Source organism: Mastacembelus armatus, chromosome 10 (genome assembly GCF_900324485.2).
Source record: "Mastacembelus armatus chromosome 10, fMasArm1.2, whole genome shotgun sequence".
NCBI classification, from domain to species: domain Eukaryota; kingdom Metazoa; phylum Chordata; class Actinopteri; order Synbranchiformes; family Mastacembelidae; genus Mastacembelus; species Mastacembelus armatus.
The window spans coordinates 36,103-61,509 of record NC_046642.1 but is presented as its reverse complement, the minus strand read 5'-3'; the positions used below and the strand labels follow the sequence as shown (position 1 = coordinate 61,509).

Sequence of the window (25,407 nt, the reverse complement as noted above, 5' to 3'; positions counted from 1 at the left end):
TTAAAATCACTGCACTCCATCATCCAAATATTCTTTTGACTCTTGCTGCACCTTCTGGGGTCATAACAACACCATGTGATGAAACACCAGCAATGAAAAATAAAAGAATCCACACCATGGACTCGGTTAATGAGTCAATAATGTGCCTTTTCCCTTCTCATTTCACACATCTGAGCACTCCGCCCACAGATACTGACTGAAATAGCTGCCATCTAATGGTCCTCAGAAAACAAACAGCACATTGCATCCTGTTGTCTTCTGAGAGCAATTTCTCCTCAAACTGCAAGCAGCAAATTAAACCTTTGCTCTCTTTTTTTGCAACACAGGAGGGGCCTCTGAAACAAAATGAAGCTGTATATTTGTCATTTCAAATGAATAACTGCCACTGTGCCACTGTGGAGATGATTAAAGATGTCAATTTATGTTTAATGTTGGTGTGTGAATTTTCTTCATGCAGCTGCTTTGGGTACTGATCCAGGACTTGTTGATCTTAAAAAAAAAAACAGTAAATGCAGTATTTACTGACAGCCTGCTGAGTATTAGCCTGTGAGTATCAGGTATATCTGCAGGTACACTGTACAATGAAAACCTCATTTAGTATTCTACAGTTAGAGGCAGTGCAGTGAAATCTATCAGCTCCATCCCCAAACACCTAAACCTGATAACAGCTGTGAAATGTCCCACTGGAAACCAGATGTGTGTGAAATTGTGTTTGAAAATAATCAATTGTTTGAATCTGGTTGAAGTAACAGATTGGCAGCATTCACCACAGCATCATAGAAAAGCAGAAGAAATAGACCTTTGAATATTGTCTGGCCAGAAACATATGGCGTTTCCATAAAAATCTGAAATCTAATTGCTGCTACTGTTTATTTACCTCATTTGCTAAAGTAAACATAACATGGAAATGTTTTAGTGAATATTTGTAAATGTCTTGTGTAAATGCTGCAGGTTCAGTGGCCAAAGAGCTAAACATGTTACCGAGTTTGAATCCAACCTGAAACATTTCTGTCAAATGAAAAACAAAATCTGCAGTGGTGACAGATCCTGTAAAAGCACCAATGTAAGCAAGTACCACAATGCAAATATACAATACTAAATTGCAATCAAAAGTTCTACATTTAAAATTATAGTTCAGTAAAAGTATTTGCTAAATTCTTGTAAGTAAAAATACTAATAATACAGTTGCAGCAGTTTATTGTTGTAAATGCAGTTTTTAATACTTTATACGTAGTTTGTTTAATCCAGTTTTTACCAGTCTTAGGCCCAGGCCTCTTCAAAGATTAATGTGATGAGTTATGAGATGATTAATGAGAGAAAAAACAGTATTTCTACATAAATATGGATTAATATGAAATGCTTAGAGGGGAAATATATTTTTGGAGGAACATCTCACTTTTTGTGACAGGATTGGGACTGGTTTGATTTTTAATATTGCATTGTATTAGATGAATGAATTAAAGAATTGATAATGAATTAAAAATTAAATTAATGACTAATAATTATAGGCTGTCTACATGTGAGGTTTTACTTTTACAAGTAATTTGGAACAAAGCTGTTTATTAAATGTAGTGGAAGTTATTTCTAATATTATTCTGGATCATTCAGGGCCTGTTCAAACAGAGCACCAAGTCCTGTCACGGTTTCAGATGCAGGGTGTCCACGGCTGGTACCCTCAGCTGAACGTGTCAGCAGCTGCAGCGTGAGCAGATGGAAACCTGAGGCCCTGCCATTGACCGCCTGACATTTAACATCTGCCATGATGCTGCAAGGTGGTTGTTGGTGCACTGATGGACACGTCACAAAACATCACATAAAACGAAGAACTTACACCCTCTCAAATTGTACTGTAGCACTGAACATGCTTTTAGGAATTTATTTCAAATCTTCCACTTTTGACAGATTTAGCTCTTGATTGTTAATTCATTTTTGTCCACCAACTCCAAATTTCAAATTTTTAAAACACTAACTCTGCACCAGCATTCACTTTACTTCTATTGTTCTATCTCCAAAGCTGCTAAATGCTCCCAATTTGTCTGTGCTGTTTGCTGTTGGGCTAACAGTGTAGAGACATTGTTTGCTGAAAACAGCTGCATGCAGCTGGAAATGATGCTGATGAGAGCACTCTGACTGAACCTCACAGTGAATGTGTTGGAGACCAAAAGTATTAGCTAAAGGAAGCTAAAATGCTTCAAAAACCTGCAGAGTTAGCTGTTAAAATAGATCCTTTTGTGATTAACAGAACCACATAGAATGACATACTGTTAAAGCAATTTTCATTGCTTCAGGTATCTGCAATGAAAATGCACAGCTGGTTTTAGTAGTAGTTGTATCAAACTATCATAAAAAGAAATGAATATTTATATATACATAGCCATATACATTCTGCCTTTATGTGGACCAAATGAGTCATGCAGCAAGAGAAACACTTTTAAAGGCATTTATTGATGAAATACACACAGGTTTTGACAAAAGCTTCTGTAGTTTTGTACGTAAGAAACTCCAGCTCCGTTCTAGACCTAAAACTCCTCAAATTAAATGTGGCAATGGAAACCAGTTCATTACATTTGCAATAAATAACAATAATACAAAAGGAGGCAGGGTAAATGACACCTGAATAAGTGCCTGTGGTAACCTGAAAATAAAAAAGTTTGAGAACATCATCACAAAAACAGGAAGAAAAAAATGAGAGACAAGACTAAAAAAAAAAAAAAAAATCCAGTCGTTTTGTATTTTGGGTGCATTAGTGTATGTTCTGAGATTTCCTGGTCACCCTCAGGACCAGAAGGCATTTAGTGACCTGAGGAACTGACTGGAAAAAAGAAACAGCAAAAAATAAAACATTGGAGTTTTACACTGAAACCTGGAACCACAACCGTATATTGCACATTTTCCTTGCAAATACAATAACCACATTGCCAGATTCACGCAATTTCATTTTTTTTCTTTTTTGCACTTGATCTACAAAAACACACTTATGTGTTTGTTGGACACAGACAGAGCATCGCGTTGACATTAGCACACTTGGAATAATACAAAAAAGGGAGCTCAATTGCAAATTGATAATTTAAGCTATTTTATGCATGAGTTCAGTATAGGTATCACAAAAATGAAAAAACAAATTTAAGAGCAAAAAAGAGAGCTAATCTCTTCAAAAATGCAGTAACCAAGAAACAAATGTAGAAGTCACTTTCAGCATAAATAACAGAAATACAAAACTAGACAGATTTATTGATGGCATCTGCTATGGCTCATGGGGGCATTCCACTGTGAGGTTTGGTAGCTATTCACTAAGTTCCCGGTTAATTTGGGAATCACTGAAACCAACAGTTCCAATCTAGCACTTGGGGAGTTGCTCTCATCTACCGAGTCTTTGATAAAAGACTGCTGATCCTACCACCAGTGAACAATCTCTAAAAGCAACAGTCCTGATCCCAAAGCAGTAAGATAGTCCATAATTTAACAAGACATTTGCTTTTCATCAGATCCAGTGCACTTGAGGGTGCTGCTTTTCCGAGCCAAGCGGCAGCACCACCCAGGCCAGACAATCTACTTTTTTGGAGCATGTTTTAGTCCATGTAGCTGTCAGAGTGACCGTCAATGAGATTACTGAGCTCCTCACAACTCTGTAATGAGGCAGGAGTGAGCTGGGCAACAAAGAAAGCTATCACACTGCCAGAGTGGACACCTATTACAGTGGAGTAAATATAGAAGAGCCACTTTAAGTTGCCAGGAATTATTTTGCTGCCAACACGCTTGAAGTAGATTTTGATATGAATGTTGTACACAAACTGTGTAACATGCAGCCCAAATGAACAGTAACCGGCAATCTGCTGGTACTGACAAGTTCATATGAAGTTGTGAAACCACTTTGAATCAAAATTTCATGCAGCTCACCCACCCTGAATCACATACAGAGGCTAACAGGGGCTCAAGGTCAAACAGAGAAGAGCATGACAGTCGTGGCCTCGCATGCAGCTGGAGGCCTTACAGAGCTGATACCAGCCAATCTGCAGCGGGTCAAAGTCAAGACTCCTGTAAGCCTCTTAGCTGGGGTGTCCCTGATCTCTTCAGTGTGGGAGTTTAAAAAAAAAAAAGCATGAACATTGATCCATTCAGGTGCATAAGAGTTGGGAGATGCTGAAATCAGTATTCACACACACATGGTGAGAAGGTCAAACCTCCAAGAGCTCAAAGAATATTAACACACAAATCAGCTGCATGGGATTTTGTAGACTCGTAGAGCCAATTATCTGTTAAAGACTGAAGCTAGTCTTAATCTGAACATCTCACCAGAGAAGCTGATAATACACGAGTTCCTCCTTGAGGCAGGAAGTTGCAGCTAGCACACCCAATTTCTCACCAGATTTATTTTTCACAGCTTCAGCTGTGTCACAGTTTATGATTTATTTAAAACTGGCTCTGTTTGCTTTCCAGAGTAAGTGGGTAAACCAAACCCAACAATTCAATGAAAGAAGAAATAAAACAGCCAGCACCGTCTGTAGAGCAAGACAGCTCTGACAGGAGAACACATCCAGGGACTCAAGCACATTACAAGTAGATGGTGGAAAAGAAACGGCAACAGAACTTCACCGCTGGGCGCTTCTGTCTCTGACTGAACCTCTCTTTAAGAATTCTAAAGTTTGAAACAAGGACTTGTTAGCACCATAGAAAGAACCAGCGGCAGAGACAGAGACCATTCTTGACCGTCACTGTGACAAAGCTTTCCCAAAACCAGACCCCACCGTTTCACTCAGGTTCCCCACCCATCACCCAGAAAACAGAGCTGTTGGAAAAATACTCAAAAATGGCTTTGTTCACGCTGCAGCCTCTTGTGTTCTATTCCTAACATCAGATTGCATTTGTGTTTGTATTCATATAGTCATATTGTATTCATGTAGGCTGTAAAGAAACTGTCACTGCTATAGAAACAAATGTTCTACTTTCATCCTTGTGGTAGAAATATCACAGACCACCATCACGTCTGAAGAACTGTCATCATAACCCTGCAGGTAAAATATTTATCTTTTCGTTGGCCTTTTGAGGGGATTTTAGTCCTCTTGTGCTTGAACTTGTGTCCTTGTTTTTCTGTTTTTGTCCTCTAAGTGAAGAATGAGAATACATAGGAATGTAACCTTCAATGCCAGTCCTTCTACAGCATAGTACAACAGTACAAGACAGACTATGCATTGTTCTGCATAGTACAGAAATATTAACATTTCCTGTGTGTAGTGACAGTAGCACCTTGTTGTTTTAAAAGCTTAATCTCTTGAGAAAACAGCTGATGTACGTTTAAGAGATTTTAGCATAAATAGGCTAAATGGTTACAGGATGTGACAACACGTCAGGACACTGGTTGGGGGAAGAGAAGATCCATGACAATGAGGACGACTGAAACCAGGGTCAACTTCCAATTGCAAACCATTTTAACACACATTTCTGACGTGGAGAAAATTTACTCATTACTGTCTCAACTACTCTGACACAACATATGTAAGCACCTAAAAAACATATGGTTGCAAATTTCACCAAGTATTAACACTATCCTGTTTCATTAGCTCACTGGAAAACATCAGTAAGTGGACAATTTGTGGAAAAACAGTTTTTATGCTGCAAATTATACTTTTATGATCGGATTTTTAACTACACTAAACAGGTAGACTGGACTCCGAGCACCTGGCAAAATGTGACAGTCAACAAGAGGCCAAAACTGGTACCAAAAAATGAACACTTTACATAGGTCACTGGATTAAGAGCTTTGTAACAAAAGGTTACCATCAGAACTGATGTGAAATGTGCAGAGATGATATCAGAGCCTGCAGGAGTTTTGGTTGAGCTGGTTTGGTACAGACTTGTAAGCTATAAAAATTTGTATTTAATACACAAGTCATAGGTCCATATATGGCAGGGTTCCTATACATTTCTTTATTTCCAAATCTCAATTTCTTCAGATTATGAATTTCAAAATCATAATAAATGTTGTGCAACAGTAGATGGAATAACTGACTGAAGCATCAGTACACCAAATGGCAAAGAAAAAAAATATATATTATGAAAAATCAGAGGATTGCCATCCAATGTACTTTTACAAAGTTTTTATTCATAAATTTCATACTTGGTCAATTTCAAAATGGTTTTGAAATTGACCCATTTTTCCAGACTTCTGGGACTTAATGATGCATAGAAACCCTGCACGTAGACATAGACATGTAGACAGAACTGCTTGTTGTGGGCAGATACAATGCAAAGGGCAGGTGTGTGAGGTAATACTTGAGGTCTGACATGGCATTAGGGACCCAGCTGTGTCAAAGTTAAGGACAGTTCAGTTCAGACTTTGAACGCTGTGAGTTAAGACATTTAGTTTTTTGTCAGAACATGTGTCACACAGTTAAGATCAGCATGTTCTTGAGGAACAAACCCCCTCAAGATTAGAAACAGACATTTATCAGCACCAAATGACCAAACAGTAGTCATTATATTCAGAATTTCAATATCAAAATGTTCAAAAAACCTCAGTCCCTGTGTGAAACCTGAATTTAATTTCAAAAATCTGCGTCTGTGAACTTAACAACATTGAACATTGGCGATTCTGCAAAAAGTTTTATACTGAATGTGTGACAAAGGCAATTTCCACTTAACTTTCAAAAATGTGCAGATTTACACATTTCAACTGGCAGTGAGAGTTAACTGAAATATACCCCAGAAACACATCATGCGACACCAGTGCACTCATGTTTCTCAAACCGGCCCATCTGTGGTGCTTCAAGGAAGTCTAGCTCTAAAGAGAAAGCCTGCAGTTCACCTGACAGTTTTAGAAGTAAATCTTAAATTACAAATGTCAATTCAGTTCCTTTGTGTATGAACATGTCTATGTTTATCCTCACAGTTTAAATTTCAACATTCACAAAAAACATTTCAGTCTGAGCTTTGGGAAGATTTTGCTGTCAAATCTCAACAAACATGGTAACAGAGGGAACGCAGCCGAGGACAATGCAGGGTGGTGAGGATGCAGCGTGCCAGCAGCTGCTGCTAGTAGCTTAAACTAAAAGCTGTGAACGTGGGTGTATCAGTATTTAATGCTGCTGAAAGACTGCAGCAACTCGAGGACGGACGTTAGGGACTGCATGGTGTGAAAATTTCTATAAACATCAACAGGTTCTTTGCTCAAATATTGCATTTTTATGTCTGGCAGGCATTTCTGGACGTGATTGTTTCATGAAGTATTATTGTTAAGAGAGAATTTGCTGATATAAAAAAACACAATAACTAAGACAATAACTGTCATCCAGAACAGACAGGTGAGATGAGCATGGAGATGGGGCGGTTTGGAGTTTTTTCCTTTTCTGCCCTAAAGTCTTCTGATGCTATGAGAGCAATCTAATATATTCAGACCCCACATACACACAAATGACAGAAGATTTCATATATCTGTGTCTTTCTCAGACATCATAAAGAGCATTTATATATTCTGATACCAATAATCAGTCTGTCTTTAAAAATCCTAATTTATCTTCCAACATAATAGATAGCACTTCTGGGATCCACTCTTTTTTAACAGTCTAAAGTCTCTCTTATTCTCTTCAATCTCTCTCTGTAAGGACATTTTATGTACAATATTGGTATATAGAACATAAATTACTACGCAGAAGATTTTAGCCTATTCACAACTGACAATCATCAAGAACCCAATAGCAAATTAGACTAAACCCACAAAATGGAAAAAAAAAAAAAAAGAATCTGAGACAATTTAACTTGATCAACAGCTTAAATTTGATGCCTGTTCCATATACTTTGTGTGCTCCCAAGACGTGTCTTGTATTGTGGGGGGGAAAAACACCTTGTGTAAAAGAAAACTTCCTCCTCTCCTCTCGGTCATTGTCTTGGGAGGATGAAATCTGCATGAAGCTCAAAAAGATGGTCACGTGATTCCCGACATCTTGTTTGCATGTAAACAGAGCACCAGTAGTGTCTTGGTTCCATGTGTCTCTTCTGTACAAAAGTATAAATATATGTTTTCTCTCCATTTGTTTTTGTTTTTTTTTCTTTTTTCACATATTTAGGATATAGCCAACAAAAAATGGTTGATTTAGTTTCTAAAAACACATCAGTGTTGCAGTTTCTGTGCTGGAGGTTGCCAGTTTTGTTGTATTTACCCCCCACCCCACCTTTAAATCCCAATTTGCTGGCATGTGTGGACTTTTACCATCGGTTGTTTGCTTGGTGTTGGCTGATCGTCTTTGCATAAATAAAAAGGTTTCAGCACAGTCTGCAGCCACTGGGCCAAAATAGAAAAAACCCCCCAAAAAAACAGAATCGTTCTCCATTTTAGCTACAGCAGATCCATCTTGGGTCTGTAATGAAGCAGGAGGGGGGATTTCTGGAAGGAGAAGCAAAAACACAACCTCAGCTCAGGTCTGAATTTCTGGTACCTCTTTTTTTGATCACTCGCCAAAACCGTCCCCCAAATAGTGCTGAACTTGTCAAAAGTACCCAAACATACAAAGGTGGGTACAGCACAAAATCTCTGAATTGTTCTACAAAATGGAGCAGTGCAGAATGGGCTCTAGTAAACATATCACTTCACTATTTTCCTTATGTTTTATCTATTATAATTTCTGTTTTTGTAATTTTTGTTTTGTTCTATGACCTGCTACTCTCTTGACCAGCACACACCTGAAAAACATAATTTAAAAAGATTTTTAATCTAATGGCTTCTAATGTAAGCCCATGACATTAGCATGCCCGGCATGCAGCAGAAACCTGGGATTATTCTCCAGGTCTAAGGGGCTAGAGGTTAACTGGAAGCGTTAAGTAGGACAGACAGATTATGGTTTAAATGTTGCGCAAACTTGTCTAGTTCCTGACAGTAACAAAAAAAATTTGCCAAGAGTTCTGGGTAAAAGTGTTCTCTTCTGGAAAAATTCTATTGTGCTAGTGTGAAGAGAATCTTCTATGAAAAGTCAGCACAGAGAAACAATAGATGATTAAAAAACAGCACAGTGCAGAGCTGAGATACTTTAATGTATGGAGGGTCAGTTACCTTAAATCTCCATCTTGTCACAACAACAAATTTCAAAGTGTGGTCCTTCCCCAAGATTTCCTCATTGCATAAAATGTCCAGCTGGGAAAAGAAAAAAGGAGGAGAATTACTGAACAATATCTGAAAGTGTCTCTCAGCAGAAAAGGAATCTGTTTCCCTTTAGAGGAGGTTAACAACATAGCAGACTCTGGATTGAAGCCCCACTCTTATTTTCCAGTCTGAGTTATAATATCGCTGTTACTTGAAGAGGAAACTCAGGGAGGCTTATTTTGACAAGGAGTGGCCCCCGGCTCCTTTGCAGCAGCGGGGCTTTTTTGGGAGAACACAGACGTTCAATACCCAACACGAGGCTGGCTCGCCAAGTCTACCTCTCCTCCTGTGAAGTCAACATTGATATTCTGCTGAGCAGTGCCTCACATCTGCATCTGCCAATCAATACTGGGAGACAGAGAGCGAAAAGAGGAGAGAGAGTGATGGCGGGAGAGGAGCACTGCCACAGCGCCCCCTACTGGCTCACACTGAAAGGATGAGACACCAGCCACTCTTTATCAGCACTGACAGAGAGGTGGAAACGGCCCAGGTTTATGATTAGGAAGATACCAGAAGTAATCCCGAGGAAGAGCTAGAAAGCTGTGATTTCATCAATCAAAGCTTTAGTGACAAAATAAAAAAAAGGGACAAAACCTACAAAAGAAAATCCTGATCATCCTTTACTTCCTCGCTGTGGAACACAGTTGTTAGGTGACTCTAAGAAGCCTATCCAAAGTAAAAAATACAGAAGAAAAGCTATCTGAGATGTGGGCACAAGGGAAAACAATTCTATACTACGTTGTTATTCTCTCTCCTCTCCCTTCCCAGTGTACTGTGCAGCAGGATGCTTAGTTGACTAATGCCACTGAAACTGTATTCTTCTGTATTCAGGATTCTTCTTGCACATGAGGCAGGTAGCCATCAAATTAAACTCCACTGTTCACTTCTCTTGAAACTGTCTGTGCTCCAGGTCCTTTCTTGGTGTTTGAGAGAGACATTTTGGTGTCAGTGTGCCATGATAAATTACACTTCAGCTGGATCTAGATTGTGTTTATGTTGTGCAGTGAAGCACCACTTGCAGGAAAATAGAGTCAAAGATAAACAGATAGTAATAAATATTCCTTTAACATATTATACACTGAGCTGATGTTTGAAGTTGCCTAGGGCTCAGGTGGGTAAACGGTTACAGTAAAGAATTGTGTACTTATTCTGCCTTTTCTTAAATCTGTGTTTTTTTCTTTGTGCCATGTTTTAGCTCTACAGAAATAAGATATAAAGTTAAAGTGAGAAGCATCTATCTGCAAATACAGACTGACTGACTTTCACACATAACCTGAAAGATCAAGGCTCTTTTTAGGTCAAACAGTGAGTTTAAAGTAGGATTGATTTTGTGAGAAATGCAGAGTTGCAAAAAAAAAACATTTTTTTTCTAAACTTATGAAAAAGGAAACACTGCTGAGCCATGTAGTTTGTGACAAAGGCTCATATAAGTAAGTATAGCTTGGGTTCAGGTACTGTCATTTATAATTGTAAGTGTATCTAATATTTACAGTTATTTTGGAGGATTATTTAAAGTCATTTACATGAGGAATTAGAAAATGGTGCATTGTTTGTGACTGACACCTGTTCTGCCACCAGCCGTTGCTGTGCTGTCAACTATCAAACTCTGCTGTTCAGCCAGACACTGAGCTTCCAGCATGTCCCACTCATCTCATCAAAAAAAACAAAAACAAAAAAAATAGACGACAATAATGCGACTGTGATGATTATTTGCAGCATCCTGAAAAATCCATCTGTCATGTTTTCACCCACCCTCCCTCCCTGCTGTTCCAAACGAGGCGATAAAGATAATAAATAGAACAATTACCTCATCTAAATATCATAAAGCCTTGTCTGATTTAACAAACAAAAAGTATGAATCAGTATACTGATCTGACCTTTATGTAATTTCTGGTTATTAGGAACATTTTCTGATCCACACGGCCCACACGGCCCAGCTGGTGCTCCAACAAATTTTGGTTAAAAAACAAACAACATGCAGTTTTTCTGTGTTTAATAAGCAGTGCATTTGTATCCTTATGTGTTCAGCACAGGAATTAAAATGACTGAGAAAATGAATCAATGTCTGTTTCTGTCACGAACTGGTGTTTAATTAAATCTAGACCAACATATCTTGGAATGAAAAACATATCATCTTTGGTTTTAACAGCCTTCCTGTTTGTGTTTTGTTGTATTTTTATTGAAGCATGCTGCATATGTTTGTTCATGATGCCTTACTGGAATAAAATAATTTAGGAGCTGAGGTGATTTTCACTTTCAACACTTTCATCTTTGCTTCTGTCAAGAGTGATGTGAAGTTTCAAAATGCACTGAGCTTTTTACAAGTTTAGCAGGTCAGACACACAGAGAAATGTAATTTTCTAGTTTCAATTGTTTATACTATTAGTGATAAATGTGTTTGTGACAGCAGTTGTTTCTCCTCCAGGCTGGGGGAGTGGATTATTATCTGTACCTCATTAAATGATGTCAGGTTAAGCTTTTTGGCAATGAACTTCTTGAGGTGGAGGACTGTGGCTTGAGCTGAACAACGGATCCACTTGCGTTTCAGACCGCGAAGCTTGCTGCTGTTGCATTCCAAGCAGATGCTGACCTGGAAGAGGAATCACAAAGCGAACAGCTTTCATAGACTGCATCCACAAACAGCACAGTCACAAATTAGAGACTATTTTTCTGTTTCATAAACAAAGGTGGTTCAGTACTAATTTTGTTGCATTCTCAACAATGTTTGAAAAGTCCTGAAATCAATTTGGCTCCAGCTTTGGTCCAAACTTTATTGCTTTTGTCAGTGTAGCTGTAAGATCCTATGTATGTCAGTGGTTTCTCTAATTATCATTGAATCAAAATTCACTCGCGGGGCTGTTGAATCATATGTCAGTAAAACAGCAGGAGTAGCCTGAGAATGGTGTTTCTCTCCAATGCAGATGGTTTACTGTAATTTGTTTTACCTAATTTATCATGTAAAACAGATGGATTATGAAAGAATACTGTTTTGATAGCTGGTTAAATCAGTCCGACACTGGTCTTGATTTCCCTTCTTGCTTTCACGGTACATCTCACTGAAGCAGTATTGTCTGTTTGTCACTGGCTTATTGGCTTCTTTCATGTGAGCTTCCATTGGCCTGTGCATGTTGTTCCCCTGAGGTGACACAGGAGGTGGTTTTGGCAGTGGATGGTTGAAGGAGTCAGAATGCATTACTGCCACAGAGCTTCTACCCACACATTTCAAGGCACTGGAGAGGAGGACAGGAGTTTTGCATTTCTTCATTTGTACACATCCTTCTGCCCCTTTTTAATCTCTCTTTGCAGGCAGGAAGAACTAACATTAGTCTGGTTTCTTCTGCAAAATCAAAACCATCTCTGTTCTCAGATAAAACACTGAGAGTGCCCTTTTATAATCAAAGAACAAAACCATTTATATCTGCTTTTCAGCTTATAATGCAAAATAAAAGCCCTCAGCAATGAACCAGACTGCACAGCTGACTGGTGGCAGTCTATGAGTCAGTTTCATCACATTACTCTACATTAGTGTGGTCATTATGGAGCCAAAGAGTCCTGTTGCAGCCACACAGTCCCAGACATGACTGATGCAACAATGAGGCATATAAATGCAAGTATATGCAGTTTTTTTGGTGTCACAGAGGAAAATATTAACAAAAGATTTTCATCAACACTGAGTTAAATACCTTTTAACCCCAAATAGCTGTAGTTTATTACATTTACACAATCTGTTCTCACTGCACAGAGACCTGATAAAATTTTGATGAGAGCTTACAGGGACCCTGTGCTCAGACATTAACCTCTGAAACTCCTGCACTACATGCTTGGTATCAATGTAGGTTTTTCTGATTAGTTGTAGCTCTGTTGTAGATCTTGCCTTGTTTCAGTCACTGGTTTTGTTAGTTTTCTCTGACATTGCTTTACACCCCAAGGTCACACTCAGAAAGGCCACCCAGACAACAGCGAGGAAATGCTCTAGAAATTGTCCATGCATGTTGATTCGCCTTCTGGTTCTTATGTCTGAGTGGCTTCATCTTGGCACTTGGCTATCTGATACATTTTTGTCCTTCATGACTGCAACTGCTGCTATCACTTTTCTGAAACCTTTCCTCCTTATATCCTCCTTATTTTTTGCTTTCCTCTTGCTCAGATTAAGGCAGATGTGACTGTGAACCACTGAGATCTACTAGCTTGTTTTTGCTTTTCAGATCTTCTCCCTTCACCACTTCCCAAATTCTAACAGAGGTCGTCTTTTACTGTGGCAAGTCATTGTTATAAAAATCAAACACTGTCTAAAAATAGACTTGCAACAAATGCCATTATTAATTAACATTCAAGTTAAAAAGGTGTGAAAACATAATTAAGATTTATTAATTGTACTTTTTTAAACAGTATAATTCTTGATGATGACCTGCAGTATTATTTAGGAATCTGACATTAAATTGAGGACCTCTAAAGTCTTTTTTTGAAAACCAACTGTATTGTGTAAATGGCATCACAGCACTTGTTAAGCAGAAATTCTTACAACTTTTTCTTACTTTGCACTTTGGCTTGGTGACTTTGTCCCTGTCAGTCCTATAAATCTCTCATCTCTAAATCTTTCTTCACCCCCCCCCCCATGACATCTGACAGGAATGCATTCAGCACACACACACTGCTGTATTAGTCATTCTGTATTCATTCTGCACCGCTGCTAAATATCCAAGGGCCAAGATCTTCACCCTGCCTTTCCCACATGGCAGTAAAAAGCTGGTTGATTAGACACAACTGCCTTTGTCTATATCTGCCTGCTGGCTTTTTTTCTACAAACTAAAGGTAAAAAAGTAATAAGACAATTTTCTTCAGCTTATGCAACATTAGATGGCAGGGAAGATGATTTGTTTCTGATAGTGTCTGTCCAGCACTGTAATAACTCTGCTCTCTGCATTATTAATAACGTTTTGCAGGGCTTGAGAATGTGCCAGAATACAAATGGAATAAAGAGCAGACAATTTCCATTTTAAATACATTCAGGGAGTAGTGATGATGTGGTGCTGTGGTGTCTGTGTCTAACTGGATCTATACAAATCAAACAGCCGAAGCACAAAAAGACAAAAAAAAAAAACAAAAAACATGCAACTCTAAAACAGACTGGTAAATCACATAGGGGCCACTTTTATAAAGGCAATAATTGATGTGCAGGCTTTTAAGGCAATTGTACCACCAATTACCACCAACAGTATTTTTATTCCTTCATGCCATTGTACCTGACAGACTGCTTCCTAACCCATAATTGTTTTCTCCAATTTGCTTCTTTTAATCTTTTCTAAAAGACAAACTAATTTGCACAGCCTCCAAAACATCTTCGTATAAAATGAAACTGGCTGATTGTTAAGAGTCTGCTCACCTCGAATATATTAAAAAATACATTTTTCAGCTGCCTCTGGTATTATCTAATCAAGCCGGTGGTTTTTAGATATGTGTCTCTAAAATATCTGCCTCTATATTAATTTTAAAAAAAGATGTTTGTGGTGCTCACTGCATTGAAAAAAATCACGTCTTTCAAGAAACAATATTATGTTATAATCTCTCTTTTTACTTTTTATTTCTGATAATGGCAAAATCCAGGTTCAACCGGGTTAAACTTGGACAGACAGTCTTGTTTTTGGATCAGACCTCCTGCTGTGTGAGGCAGCTCTGTGCAGTCTAATCATTTACCCCAAGAGATGTCACTGTGGGTGGGCATGAAAACTACAATTTAAAAATTGTAAAAGAAAAACCTTAATCATTTGAGGCCGCATGAGACGGCCAGCACTGGCATAATACCCTCCAATCTCCAACCAAACTACTGGAGTTAAATTTGTACTGTGGGTACAACAAGCTACCAGCAGTAACACAAGCTAAAATTTTACCCATCCTTTGCTTTTGAATTGCATTGGTGTTATAGGAAAACAATGTTAAAGTATTTAGTGCTGTGACAACCACACACAAGATTTAATTTACCAACACTGACCTGGGAAAGAAGCTGATATTACTGGATCTATGGAGGCTGTTACTATAAGGGACCCTGGAGAGAGAACATGAAACGCATAAATTGCTTTTATCAGTAAATGAAGGCTTACCTGCTCGTCGCTACGGTGATAGTCGTTGTCTTCTTCTGGCTTCTCCTCCCCTGCCTCCTTATTTGCCATGTCCTCTGACTTTGCATCACCTGTTTCGAAAACCCAAAGGAGGAAAAGCCGTGAGCGATGATGTTCTCACTTCCAAATTCTGAAAATTAGCTTTTTACCCAGAGCAGAGCAGGGTAAGAGAACACACATATATATATATTAAAAAATAATCACAAGCATTCTTTAATGTATAGTCCATCAGCACTGTGTAAAACTGCATAGCATGTTTGTGTTTCCTGCAGTTAATCAAGCATGTTTCTCTCACAGTATTCATTAACTTAAGTCAAGGGGCTTTAACTAAATTGATGTCCACCGTGTCCTGTTCAAAACAAGACTTGTCGGACGCTGCAGAAACAGATTTTGTCTCTCTGCTGTACTTCAACAGTCTGTGCCTGTTGGAGCGTAAAAACGCCTCCTGCAGAGGTCCATTTATAAGACATGTCAGAGGGTGTAAAATCTGTGCACGTCTCTACTACAGGCCAACTTCAAATCAAGAAAAAACTGTCATTCTTCACATTGATTAGCTTTATATAAGTGCCAGCCTCTGCTTTTGCTATTTGTGCCTTTCTTGGGAAAATGGAGGAAGATGTGATTTTTCTGGCAAATGAACATACAGGTGAAATAGGAAGAGAAAGATTTCTCACCCTCTGCAATACCGCGGGTAATGTGTTTTGAGCGGTGGAAGAAAGGTAAGGGGTTCTTTAATAATTCACCAGCTTGAAGAAGCCTGAATGATACAATACGATACCTGGAGGCACCTATGTTAAAACAGTTTATATAATCAGAACTGGGTTGTAGTTAGGGCTTTGCCAAATATTCAATTTTATGTCGATTTTAAGGTTGATCTCGATGATGAGAATTTGTTTGGACTGCTGTTGCTTTGTAAGCCAGTACATCAGGAGTGGGGCCTGATTAAAAAGAAGATGAACAGAAGAGAAAATGGTGACGACAACTCGAGCGTCAGCGTTAACAATGAAAACACCCAGACACAGCCCAGGACTCAAAAGACTGGGCTGTGTGTCTGAGGACTTTAGTCGTGTGGAGGTATTTCAGATATTTAAAGTCTGACAAGAAGCAGAATAGCATGCACTGCAAAATACAGACGTATATTAGACAAGAACAAATGTTCCACTAAAACAGCTAATACCACCAACCTTTTTGACCACTGAAAGCAGTGCCATCCTCTGGTAAATGTAAAGTACAAGAATTTACAGTCCCAGATCCAACAACTGTTGGTGGTCCCTTCAAACAAGAGGGATACTTGCTGCACAACAACAGCCCTAGTGTATTAATTTATAATGTACTATGTCTGCCATGTTGAATTTTTAGAAGAAAATAAATATTTAAAACCAGTGCATCTCTTCAGAGCAGGTGGACACGTCCTCTAAAAAAACTAGCTACGGTTCTAACTGAGCACAGTTTGGTTTGAATTAGTAAGAAATTAAAAACAGTACTAGTTATCACAACTAGAGAAACACTGGAGAAACCTGACAATTGCAACAACAGAGCAAATGTTGCACCAGCAGAACAGGAATGAACAGAAGTGAAAAGACAATTACTTTTCCCAAAATCCACATCAATCACACAATCATGGCTTCTTTTGTCAGTGTGAAAACCAAAGAAATTTGATGATATAAAACAAAGGCAGCAAAGTGTTGGGATCCAGGGGCTGCAAGTAGAGGATATTTGGCATTTCTGCTTGAAAAAGGACTAAAGATCAACTGCTGTTTAATTTTCTGTTGCATAAACTAAATCTTAAACAATACTTTCTGCATGGGAAGCAAGGGTTAGGGTTAGGGTTACTACTTATCACAGCCACATTACCTGTCAACTCTATATCCAAAATACTTCCATCTAAAGTTCAGCTTTGGATGGAAGATGGAAGAAATTAAAACTAACAAGTCTTAACATTTGAGTTTCCAGTGTTAACCTGCCCTTTAAAACCAATGTGAGGGATTATGTGAGAGTTATCCAGGACATGTGGTTAAATATTTCTTTACAAATGTTCTTGTTGGCTGAGACACTGTAGTAGCATTAAGTTTTTAGGTATGAAACTTAGTTATCAAAGTCAGAATTGTAGTGCTGTGACAAAATTGCTGCATGGATAGGTATTGCTTTTCTGTAAACCTTAAGAACAAAGAAATACAGTCTATTTTCTCTGGATTCAGGAGAGGCAATAACATGGATTGTGTTGCTGTGTGTGTGTGTGTGTGTGTGTGTGTGTGTGTGTGTGTGTGTGTGTGGGCAGTTTACTCCCGCTCAGACTGCAGACGGGATTGCGTTCACTCCTCTGTGAACATTTTGTTTTCGGGCTAACTGTCACCAATTCCACAGAGAATTACCAGGAAAGGACTGAGCCGACTCTGGCGGCTTTGCAGTGATTGTCCCCAGAGTCGGCCGCACTGATTGCTTATCAAGAGGGGTTTGCTTCTATTGTTGGGTCTCACCTTCAAACAACCTCGGAGTGTCTCAATGAGTGTAAACAGACAGAAAGACCCTTTTTGTGTTTGAGGTCATGACATCAGGTAACAGGATGACCGCTCCGGTCTGGGGATTTGAAAAACCGACCAGTTTTAGAATCCAGCATGGGAAGAAAGTAATAGATTTGATTTGCAGGACTGTTCTTATACATTCAAATCACAGAGGCATGTACAATAACATTTTTGAGAGAGGCTATGCTGAGAATGAGATGGAATAAACCACTAGTGTGTGTTAGTGTGTGGGAGTTCATATTGTCATGAAAGAGAAAAGTGCACTCAGCAGACTCATCGTGGCCCATGGCCCTTCATTTTCTTGTGTTAAGTGCTCAGGAAACCAGGCAATTTAGAGAAAATGAGTCTGTTATGTGCTGGTGGTCACAGTTTTTATTTTACAGGTGTAAAACAGCGCTTAGGGGAAAACTCAAAGTGTATGAATCTACAAGCAAAGTGAATCCAGCTTAGATTTACAGTATGCGTGATGCCTCAAACAGTGCAATGTTATAATGTCACAGGACTCTAACTGGTTGAGTGATGGGTCGCTGTTGCATGCCATGTGTTGTTTATCAGTCAATCTATAACCCCTGGTTGCTTTTAGGCGTTTAAAGTTGCCATTTGGAGGCCAAAGGTGACTCTGAATCATGGTAAAAAAGGTGCGTCAAAATGTCCATAGAAACTTTTCCAGTTACTCCTGGAGCATGAATTATTTTGCTGCCACTGATGCTTTCTATGCAGAAAGACTGGAGAAACTAGGAAGCACTCTGATTATCTCTTGTAGAGAAACAGTTTGACACATACCCATCAATGGGGATTTTTTTTTTAAAACTTCGTTTCACGTTTTGTTTTTCCATCAACAGACAAAGAACAAGAAACAAACTTTTCAAAGCCATTTTTGAAGGCAGCAAAGACTGGGTTACCCACTTTGATTTTTAAGTTGCATTTCTAATTATACCAATTAGTCTAAATAAGACTATGAAGAACGTAGGCTAGACATAACAAGAAGAAGTGTATTACGAAATTCATTCAACCATGTCAGGCAACATTAAACTGCACCAATATCGGGGAGAAGGTGAAGAGTCATCTCCTCCTCTCTCACGTTGTCTGAATGTTGATGCTCACTCCAAACTGTGTTTACTTTATTACCTGCACTGTGAAGTCTGCAGCATAGCTCTTTCCTTTGGTCGGCATTTTCACTAGGAGTTGTAGTTTAGTGTGAACATAAAGCTTTTTACTGTGTAAGTGATACAGTATATTCTAGAATTGAGTCTCAAGTGCCAAGAGTGTCATCTACTGCTAGAACGACTGTAAATTAACACATAAGTCGCAGGACAATCCAACAACATGACTTATAGCCTGAAAAATACAGTAAATAAAACCTGTTAAACTGGAAAGCAGGTGTTGGCATTTCTCTGACCCAAAACTGACTCCAATACACTTAAAACACTTTCCTCTACAAACATCAACATTTCTGGTCCTAAATTTAGCCACATGTCCTGTGTGGTTAACAGAGTACTGGAAGTACAGTTACTTTACTCACCTGGTCAAATGGCATGAGGAATTCTGTTAGAGCTCAGCTATGAACATACAGTGAAATGTGCCTGTAGCAAACTACTTTTTGAAAGTACTTAACAGAGAAAATGTTGTTTCCACTTCTGTTTGTGTGGGCTTCTGCGGAAATTATCCTTAAACATGTTTTTTGCATGACCATGTATGCGTGTTTGTGTATACACGTATGTGTCCTGTAATCGAACCTGACTTCAAGTGATGACTCACAAGAAGCCGGAGAGCACTTCCACTTTTATTTGATCCTTAATTACCAAATTCAGAGAGGGGGATTACGCGAGCAATTAAGCCTGCCAGCATGACGGCCCTCTGGGCACACATTCACACCAGTCCTCGGAAGCACACTGGTTCGGAAAAGTCGCACTCAACATGCAGGCCAGGGACTCATTCTGATTGGCTAAATTGCCTTCATCCACTGCTTAATGGCCTCCACTGTTACTCGTGGCTTTGCTTCTCATGTTACTCATTACTGCTCGGGGGGTTTTATTCCTTATAACGTGCCATGAGCATAAGACACTCACAATGCCGGGGCAAAGACCAGGGTGAATTTTGTCTGGAAACTAATTTTAGCAGTTTTGTGCTCAGACCAAAATATGAAACTAGGCTGATTTTCAACAGGCACAGGCTGCTTTAATTGTGCAGAGACTTGAACACGTTTCACAGCCTGTGGCCTCACAGAAAGAGTGATCATGTTAATCCACACTACTGTGGCCCTGCTTGGTGGCACAACTACACGTGTGAACTGGTGTGTAGTTGGACTGGTGGACTGGTTTTTATAGGTCTTGCTGTCAGCCATGTGTGGTTGTGCTCTTACTGTCAGATATCGGCTTTTTTAGCTGAAAGCAGCCTGATTGTTCACGGCTCAGCTCATCCCTCTGAAAATGCCATTTTTGTCTGCGTAAAAATGCCTCTCTTCTGGTTTATAGTTACATCTAAGTAAACAAAAAACTGTCGGGAATATGGTAGGTACAGTATGACGTGACCACAGATGAATGAGTTATAAATCAAATCTGGTGCCATAGGTACCTGCCCCTAAACTCTCACATTAAGTACAACCCCAGCTCTGAAGAGCTTTGGCTAAATAAACAGAACTTGTGTTACTCTTGTAAATTTTGCACATAAAAGATTTATTCCTTTTGTGGGACCACTTTGGACCACTTTTCATTTTTTTTATTGTTTAATCTAGCCCAAGTTGACCGTGGAGGCTCTTCAACACATAACACCACATAATAAAGGTAAACAGCACCTGATGTCATTCTGTGGTGTGTGATATGTACTACCTTAAGGTCATGTTAAACAGGGAAAAACGTGGTATGTCAACTGGTGAATCCAGCTACAGTTCTCACTCAGACAGGTACCACATTTAATCAGACTGAACCTAACACCCAGTGGAAAAACACCAGAGACTTCTGTGTGTAAATGTTTTCAGTGCAGGAGGTGGATCGTACCGTTGCGTTGATCTAGATGACTCTTAATGTTGCAAAGCTCTCCTTTAATGTCTCCCGGCACCTCCATCCCCAGTTTCTGATAGAACTCCCTCTGCTTCTTTATCTCCGCTGCACAAGAAGAAACAGGAATCATGAGAGAGGACCAGGTGCTGCTGTCACTGGCCTCTTAAAATCCAGTCATGTGCAAACCAAAACCTCAACAAGGCGTTCTGTGCCCATCCATGACAGCAAGAATATTTCATGCTGAGCCAATTTGTCTCTATATGCAGTCATGGGGCACAACAAAAGCTACAATTTTAGGGTTCATGTGTCGCTTCATTAAAAAAAAAAAAAAAAAAAAAAAAAGACACTTACCCTCTTGAAGTCCCGGTACCAACTTGTAGACAATGTCTTGCATTGTTCTGTCATGGCTAAAAATAAAATAAAAAAGACCAGTTATCTTATAAATTATTATCATGAACCAACAGCACCTGGATTTTACACAGAGATATAAAATAAACATCTAAAGTACCAGAGAAGTGGAAGATTCGATTACATTTTTCAGAATTTATGTTTGTCTGGGCCAGAATGAGCTGCACGATGCTGAGGTTCATTTCAAAAGGCAGCAAAACACTGAATCCTGCTGGACCGAGTTGGTGTTACATCCTCCAAGTATGCAGGTTGTAATTCTGTCACTGAAATCAGCTATTTACAAAAATGACACAGATATGATCTGTTGCAATTACGAGACTTCTGTGTTTGCTTTAGGTCTGATTTTACATGTTGGAACAGGAGCTGGAACACTGCTTGTGGGATGGACACTATTCTTCCAAAAAGACAGTGGCGGTGAGGAACACTGACACGCTGCTGAAGTCTCCCATATGTGTTCAGCTGGATTGAACTCTGGTGACAGAGCAAATGATTCCCTTAAGTTTCTTATCAAATCATACGTGTTCTGTATGGAAGCTTCTGTTTCTTCACTCATTTATTCACCTGTCTTTGGTTATGTGTTTTGGCATTAAACAGGTATTTAATGTAGTGATGTCGATGTAGTAAATGTCTGTTGTTTCTTCTTGCCTTATAATTATTGAGTCTGGCTTTTGGACTGGCTCTTTCATAGTAAATTAGATTTCAGCCTATGTCATTCCCAAAACTAAAGCCTGTTCTGAGTTATGCTAAGTATTATTTTCCATGGTTTATTGTCATAACCTGAATCATTTTGAGTGAGTGAAAATAGACTGGATTAAAACATAGAGAAACTTTGAGCAAGGCTTAGACAGTAATGACTAAATTGCTGGGACACATTAAGTTTGTGTTTTGCATTAATCAGACACTGATGCATGAACAATCAGAGGAGAGAAGAAAGCAGAGCAGCATTTTGCCTGACAAAGTAACAGAATAAAAGTTGTTGATATGAAGAAAAGATGCAAATTTTGATGTTTTGATATCATTTTTTAAACATTGTGTTTCATAATGCTCAATATAGCATAAAAAATTTTAATGATTATAAGCAAACGTTATTAGTGAAATCACATTGATATTAAATTTTATTAATAATTACACTTTTTTGCAGGATGCAGTCCATTTAAAACTTTTATAGAACTATACTACTATACTACTACTATAGTTCTATTCTGTATGTCATTTAATGAATAACTATATATTATTTACTGCACTGTATATTGTATGTATGTAGAAGCTCATCTAAGAAATTCAAGTCAAGTTTTAACAGCATCTTTACTCAATAAATCTCCTTATGGTCCCTAGAAAAATACACAGAAGGATAAACGACTCTCAGCAGAGCAGCCGGAGACGTTCAGGGTCTTTTCTCTGCAGAAGAGTAAAAATAAAATGGAAAAAGGGCAACAGCACATTGCTGCTTGGTACTTTGTTGTTTGCTGGCTGGGTGCTGCTGATGCCCCCAGAGGCAGCGTGGAGATCCATGCACACTGATGGGTTATGCTTAACATTCAGCGAGTGTGTGTCTTTCTACAATTATTAAAAAAATGTTAGCTAATTAGTACCATTGTTCTTGACATTTTGGTGTTTGGCAAAAATGCTCAAAAGGTTAAAACCTATTTCAGGTTTATGGTTTTTGGGTTATCTAAGCATGTGTACCTTTGGGTTAGGGTTAGATGTTTCAGACATTTAGGTGTGATGGTTAAGGTTAGGGTACAGAGCTATGGTGTACATTATGTGAATGTCCTCACAACTACAAAAAGACAAATGTGTGTGTCTAGATGTGTGAATACATGTGTCGTGCTGCAGCAGTTCCCACACTCACCCAATGTACTGCAGTGGATGGCTCTGATGAATAACAATCCTACACGTGGGGCACGTGTTGTTTTCTTCCAGATACTTCACTAAGCAGCTTCTACAAACTGGAGACACACACACAGAGGGCATACGATTACTTTTACAAACTGAACAATTAGTGTATTTCCCAAGGATGTTTAAATGACATTTCAGTGCTGCTGAAGTCTGTGTGACTGTGACTAAAACAATAATCCTGATTATCTGCTAGATACTCTGATCACAATCACTCCTGGTGACTTGAGGAATGAACCACACATCATTAAAATCAGCATCTCAGTGTATGACCTACATCTGGGTGATTTTGTAAATACATCTTTTTCTCTGTGTTTCAGCCCTAAACCCAGACTAAAACCACATTTTTTCCCCCCAAACCTGTCTCTAAAACAACCATCAAAGCTGCGCAGTGAGGGCCCTTGGCTGTAACTAACCCATCTTACACTGTGATTGTTCACTTTAAATGCCGAACACACAGCCGAGCTTTTCGCAATGACTTGCATTAGTGTTGATTTTGACAGAAAACGTTTCAATAACAAAATAACTATTGCATCACTCGACCCTATACGAGTGGACACCTTCTTGTGCGTATACAGGATTAATATTATTATTTTAAGGATCAGCATTGATGTGACATGAATCTTTGTCTCAAATCTCCAACACTCAGTTCCCTTTTCAAAGTCAGAGAGTGAATACAAGTCTAGTCTAGACTGATGTTTACAGCAGGCAGACCTGACTCTCATCTGTGGTAGAAGAGCTTCCTCTGGTGGAAACAGAAGGTATTACACTGTCAAGAGTTCATTGGACAGTATGGAATTGAAATGAATGAACAGACTGGCTTTGTCATTGCATGTTACGAGAGTTATATCAAATCAGCTGGAGCCCATCCCAGCTCTCTTTGGGTGAAAGGCACGGGTACACCCTGGACAGGTCACCAGTTCATCGCAGGGCCCCAGAACATACCTCATGATGTAATTATGAACATGTCAGGTGGATAGTGCTCATAATACCACATTGTCCTTTTACTATTTTGATATTTAGCTCAAGATTTTGTTTAGAGCAAATCACATTTTCCTTATGCTGCAGATATTAGCAGGGACATGCAGGTCCACACTCCAGTTTGCTTAGATCATTCTCACTGACCCAAATACTGAATGCACTGCACCAGCAATAAATGCTGTTTGATTAAACTGTTTCAAACATTGGGCGTTGGGAGTCTCCTTAAGTTCAAATATCTACAGATGCTTTTCATTATTACACACAATTATGATTTCACAACAAAAACCTCAAAATGTCAACCATGATCTTGTCAAAACACCTATATTAGTGTCAGTATACTCTTAGCTCTGACATCTAATGAAGGCCCACATCTTACATGAGCATTAATAGGCACTTAAGGTTGCAGATTGTATACTCAGGGTCATCTCAGTGACCCCTTGGTGCAACTAAACAGCTCAGACAAGGTTGTACTACTTCTTTTTCACCCCAGCAGGCAATAAAACCTCACAAAACATGTACTGTCTATCAGAAATACTCAGGGAGCAGCAAAGCCTCATACATCCTGCTTTCTAAGAGAACTTTGTTGAGACTGCACTCACATAAACATGCAGAAAACTAGACTGCTTAAAGCATGACCAAAAACCACCAAAACTGAGGGGTTTGCAGGACATAAACATTATTTAAATACAATTTCTCCCCTTTTGAGGATGTTTGTGCAAAAGTTAACAGAGCCTTGAGATTCATTAGGTTAAAAAAAATGTGTGGGAAATATAACAGAGGAAGCAACCTCAGGAGAGGACTTGGGAATAAATATGTGGAACTAAAATTTCTTCTAATGAAAGTAAGTTCATTGATATATAAAGATGTTCATGCAGCCATGATTTGAGGGTACAGGAGTTTTATTTTGTGTGACAGCGAAGGGTCTGACTAGACAGTTTAATGACTAACAGCAGACACAGCCAGCATTATCCTGCCTTACTGAAAATACTCATCTATTGATGTACCATGGTGTGAATGAGAGATGGCATATTCTCACCTCCATCTGGATAATAAATGTGCAGATCACCTGCTGGTAAAAAAAACATCTAATTTTCTACGAATCCGCATTTGTTTTTCAGTAACTGACTGGTGCAATGTCAGTTTAGAAGCACAGCTGCATAGATCACAGAGGGACCACTCTGCCTCCAGGACTGTTCCCATCAAGAATAAATCCTAGTGATAAGACCTTTGTAGCCAAGAAAACCTCAGAGAGACTACCACAGCCAGTGTGTCTCAAATAAACACCAGTAACTGATGAAGCAAAAGAAGAGAGCTGATGAGAAGAAAGAACAACAGGAGAAAAGCTGAAGAGATTA

General features: G+C 39.0%; 1 protein-coding gene across 3 annotated transcripts in view; it reads right to left on the bottom strand.

The window, feature by feature from the left end:
- Nucleotides 1–6,519: 6,519 nt before the first annotated feature.
- The window catches only part of pcgf3 (polycomb group ring finger 3), a 44,542-nt gene continuing 25,654 nt past the window's right edge, over nt 6,520–25,407 (bottom strand). For 2 of the 3 annotated variants that reach the window (XM_026330343.1, XM_026330344.1), the window contains 7 exons: nt 23,028–23,124; nt 21,119–21,174; nt 20,765–20,872; nt 15,229–15,317; nt 11,583–11,720; nt 9,041–9,121; nt 6,520–8,377 (listed from right to left, as the gene is read on the bottom strand). In XM_026330343.1, the coding sequence (XP_026186128.1) occupies nt 8,330–8,377; nt 9,041–9,121; nt 11,583–11,720; nt 15,229–15,317; nt 20,765–20,872; nt 21,119–21,174; nt 23,028–23,124 (617 nt within the window). In that variant the 3' untranslated portion in view covers nt 6,520–8,329. Of the gene's footprint in view, nt 8,378–9,040; nt 9,122–11,582; nt 11,721–15,119; nt 15,318–20,764; nt 20,873–21,118; nt 21,175–23,027; nt 23,125–25,407 lie in introns of all 3 variants that reach the window. The other variant, XR_003297150.1, reaches the window with a different exon arrangement.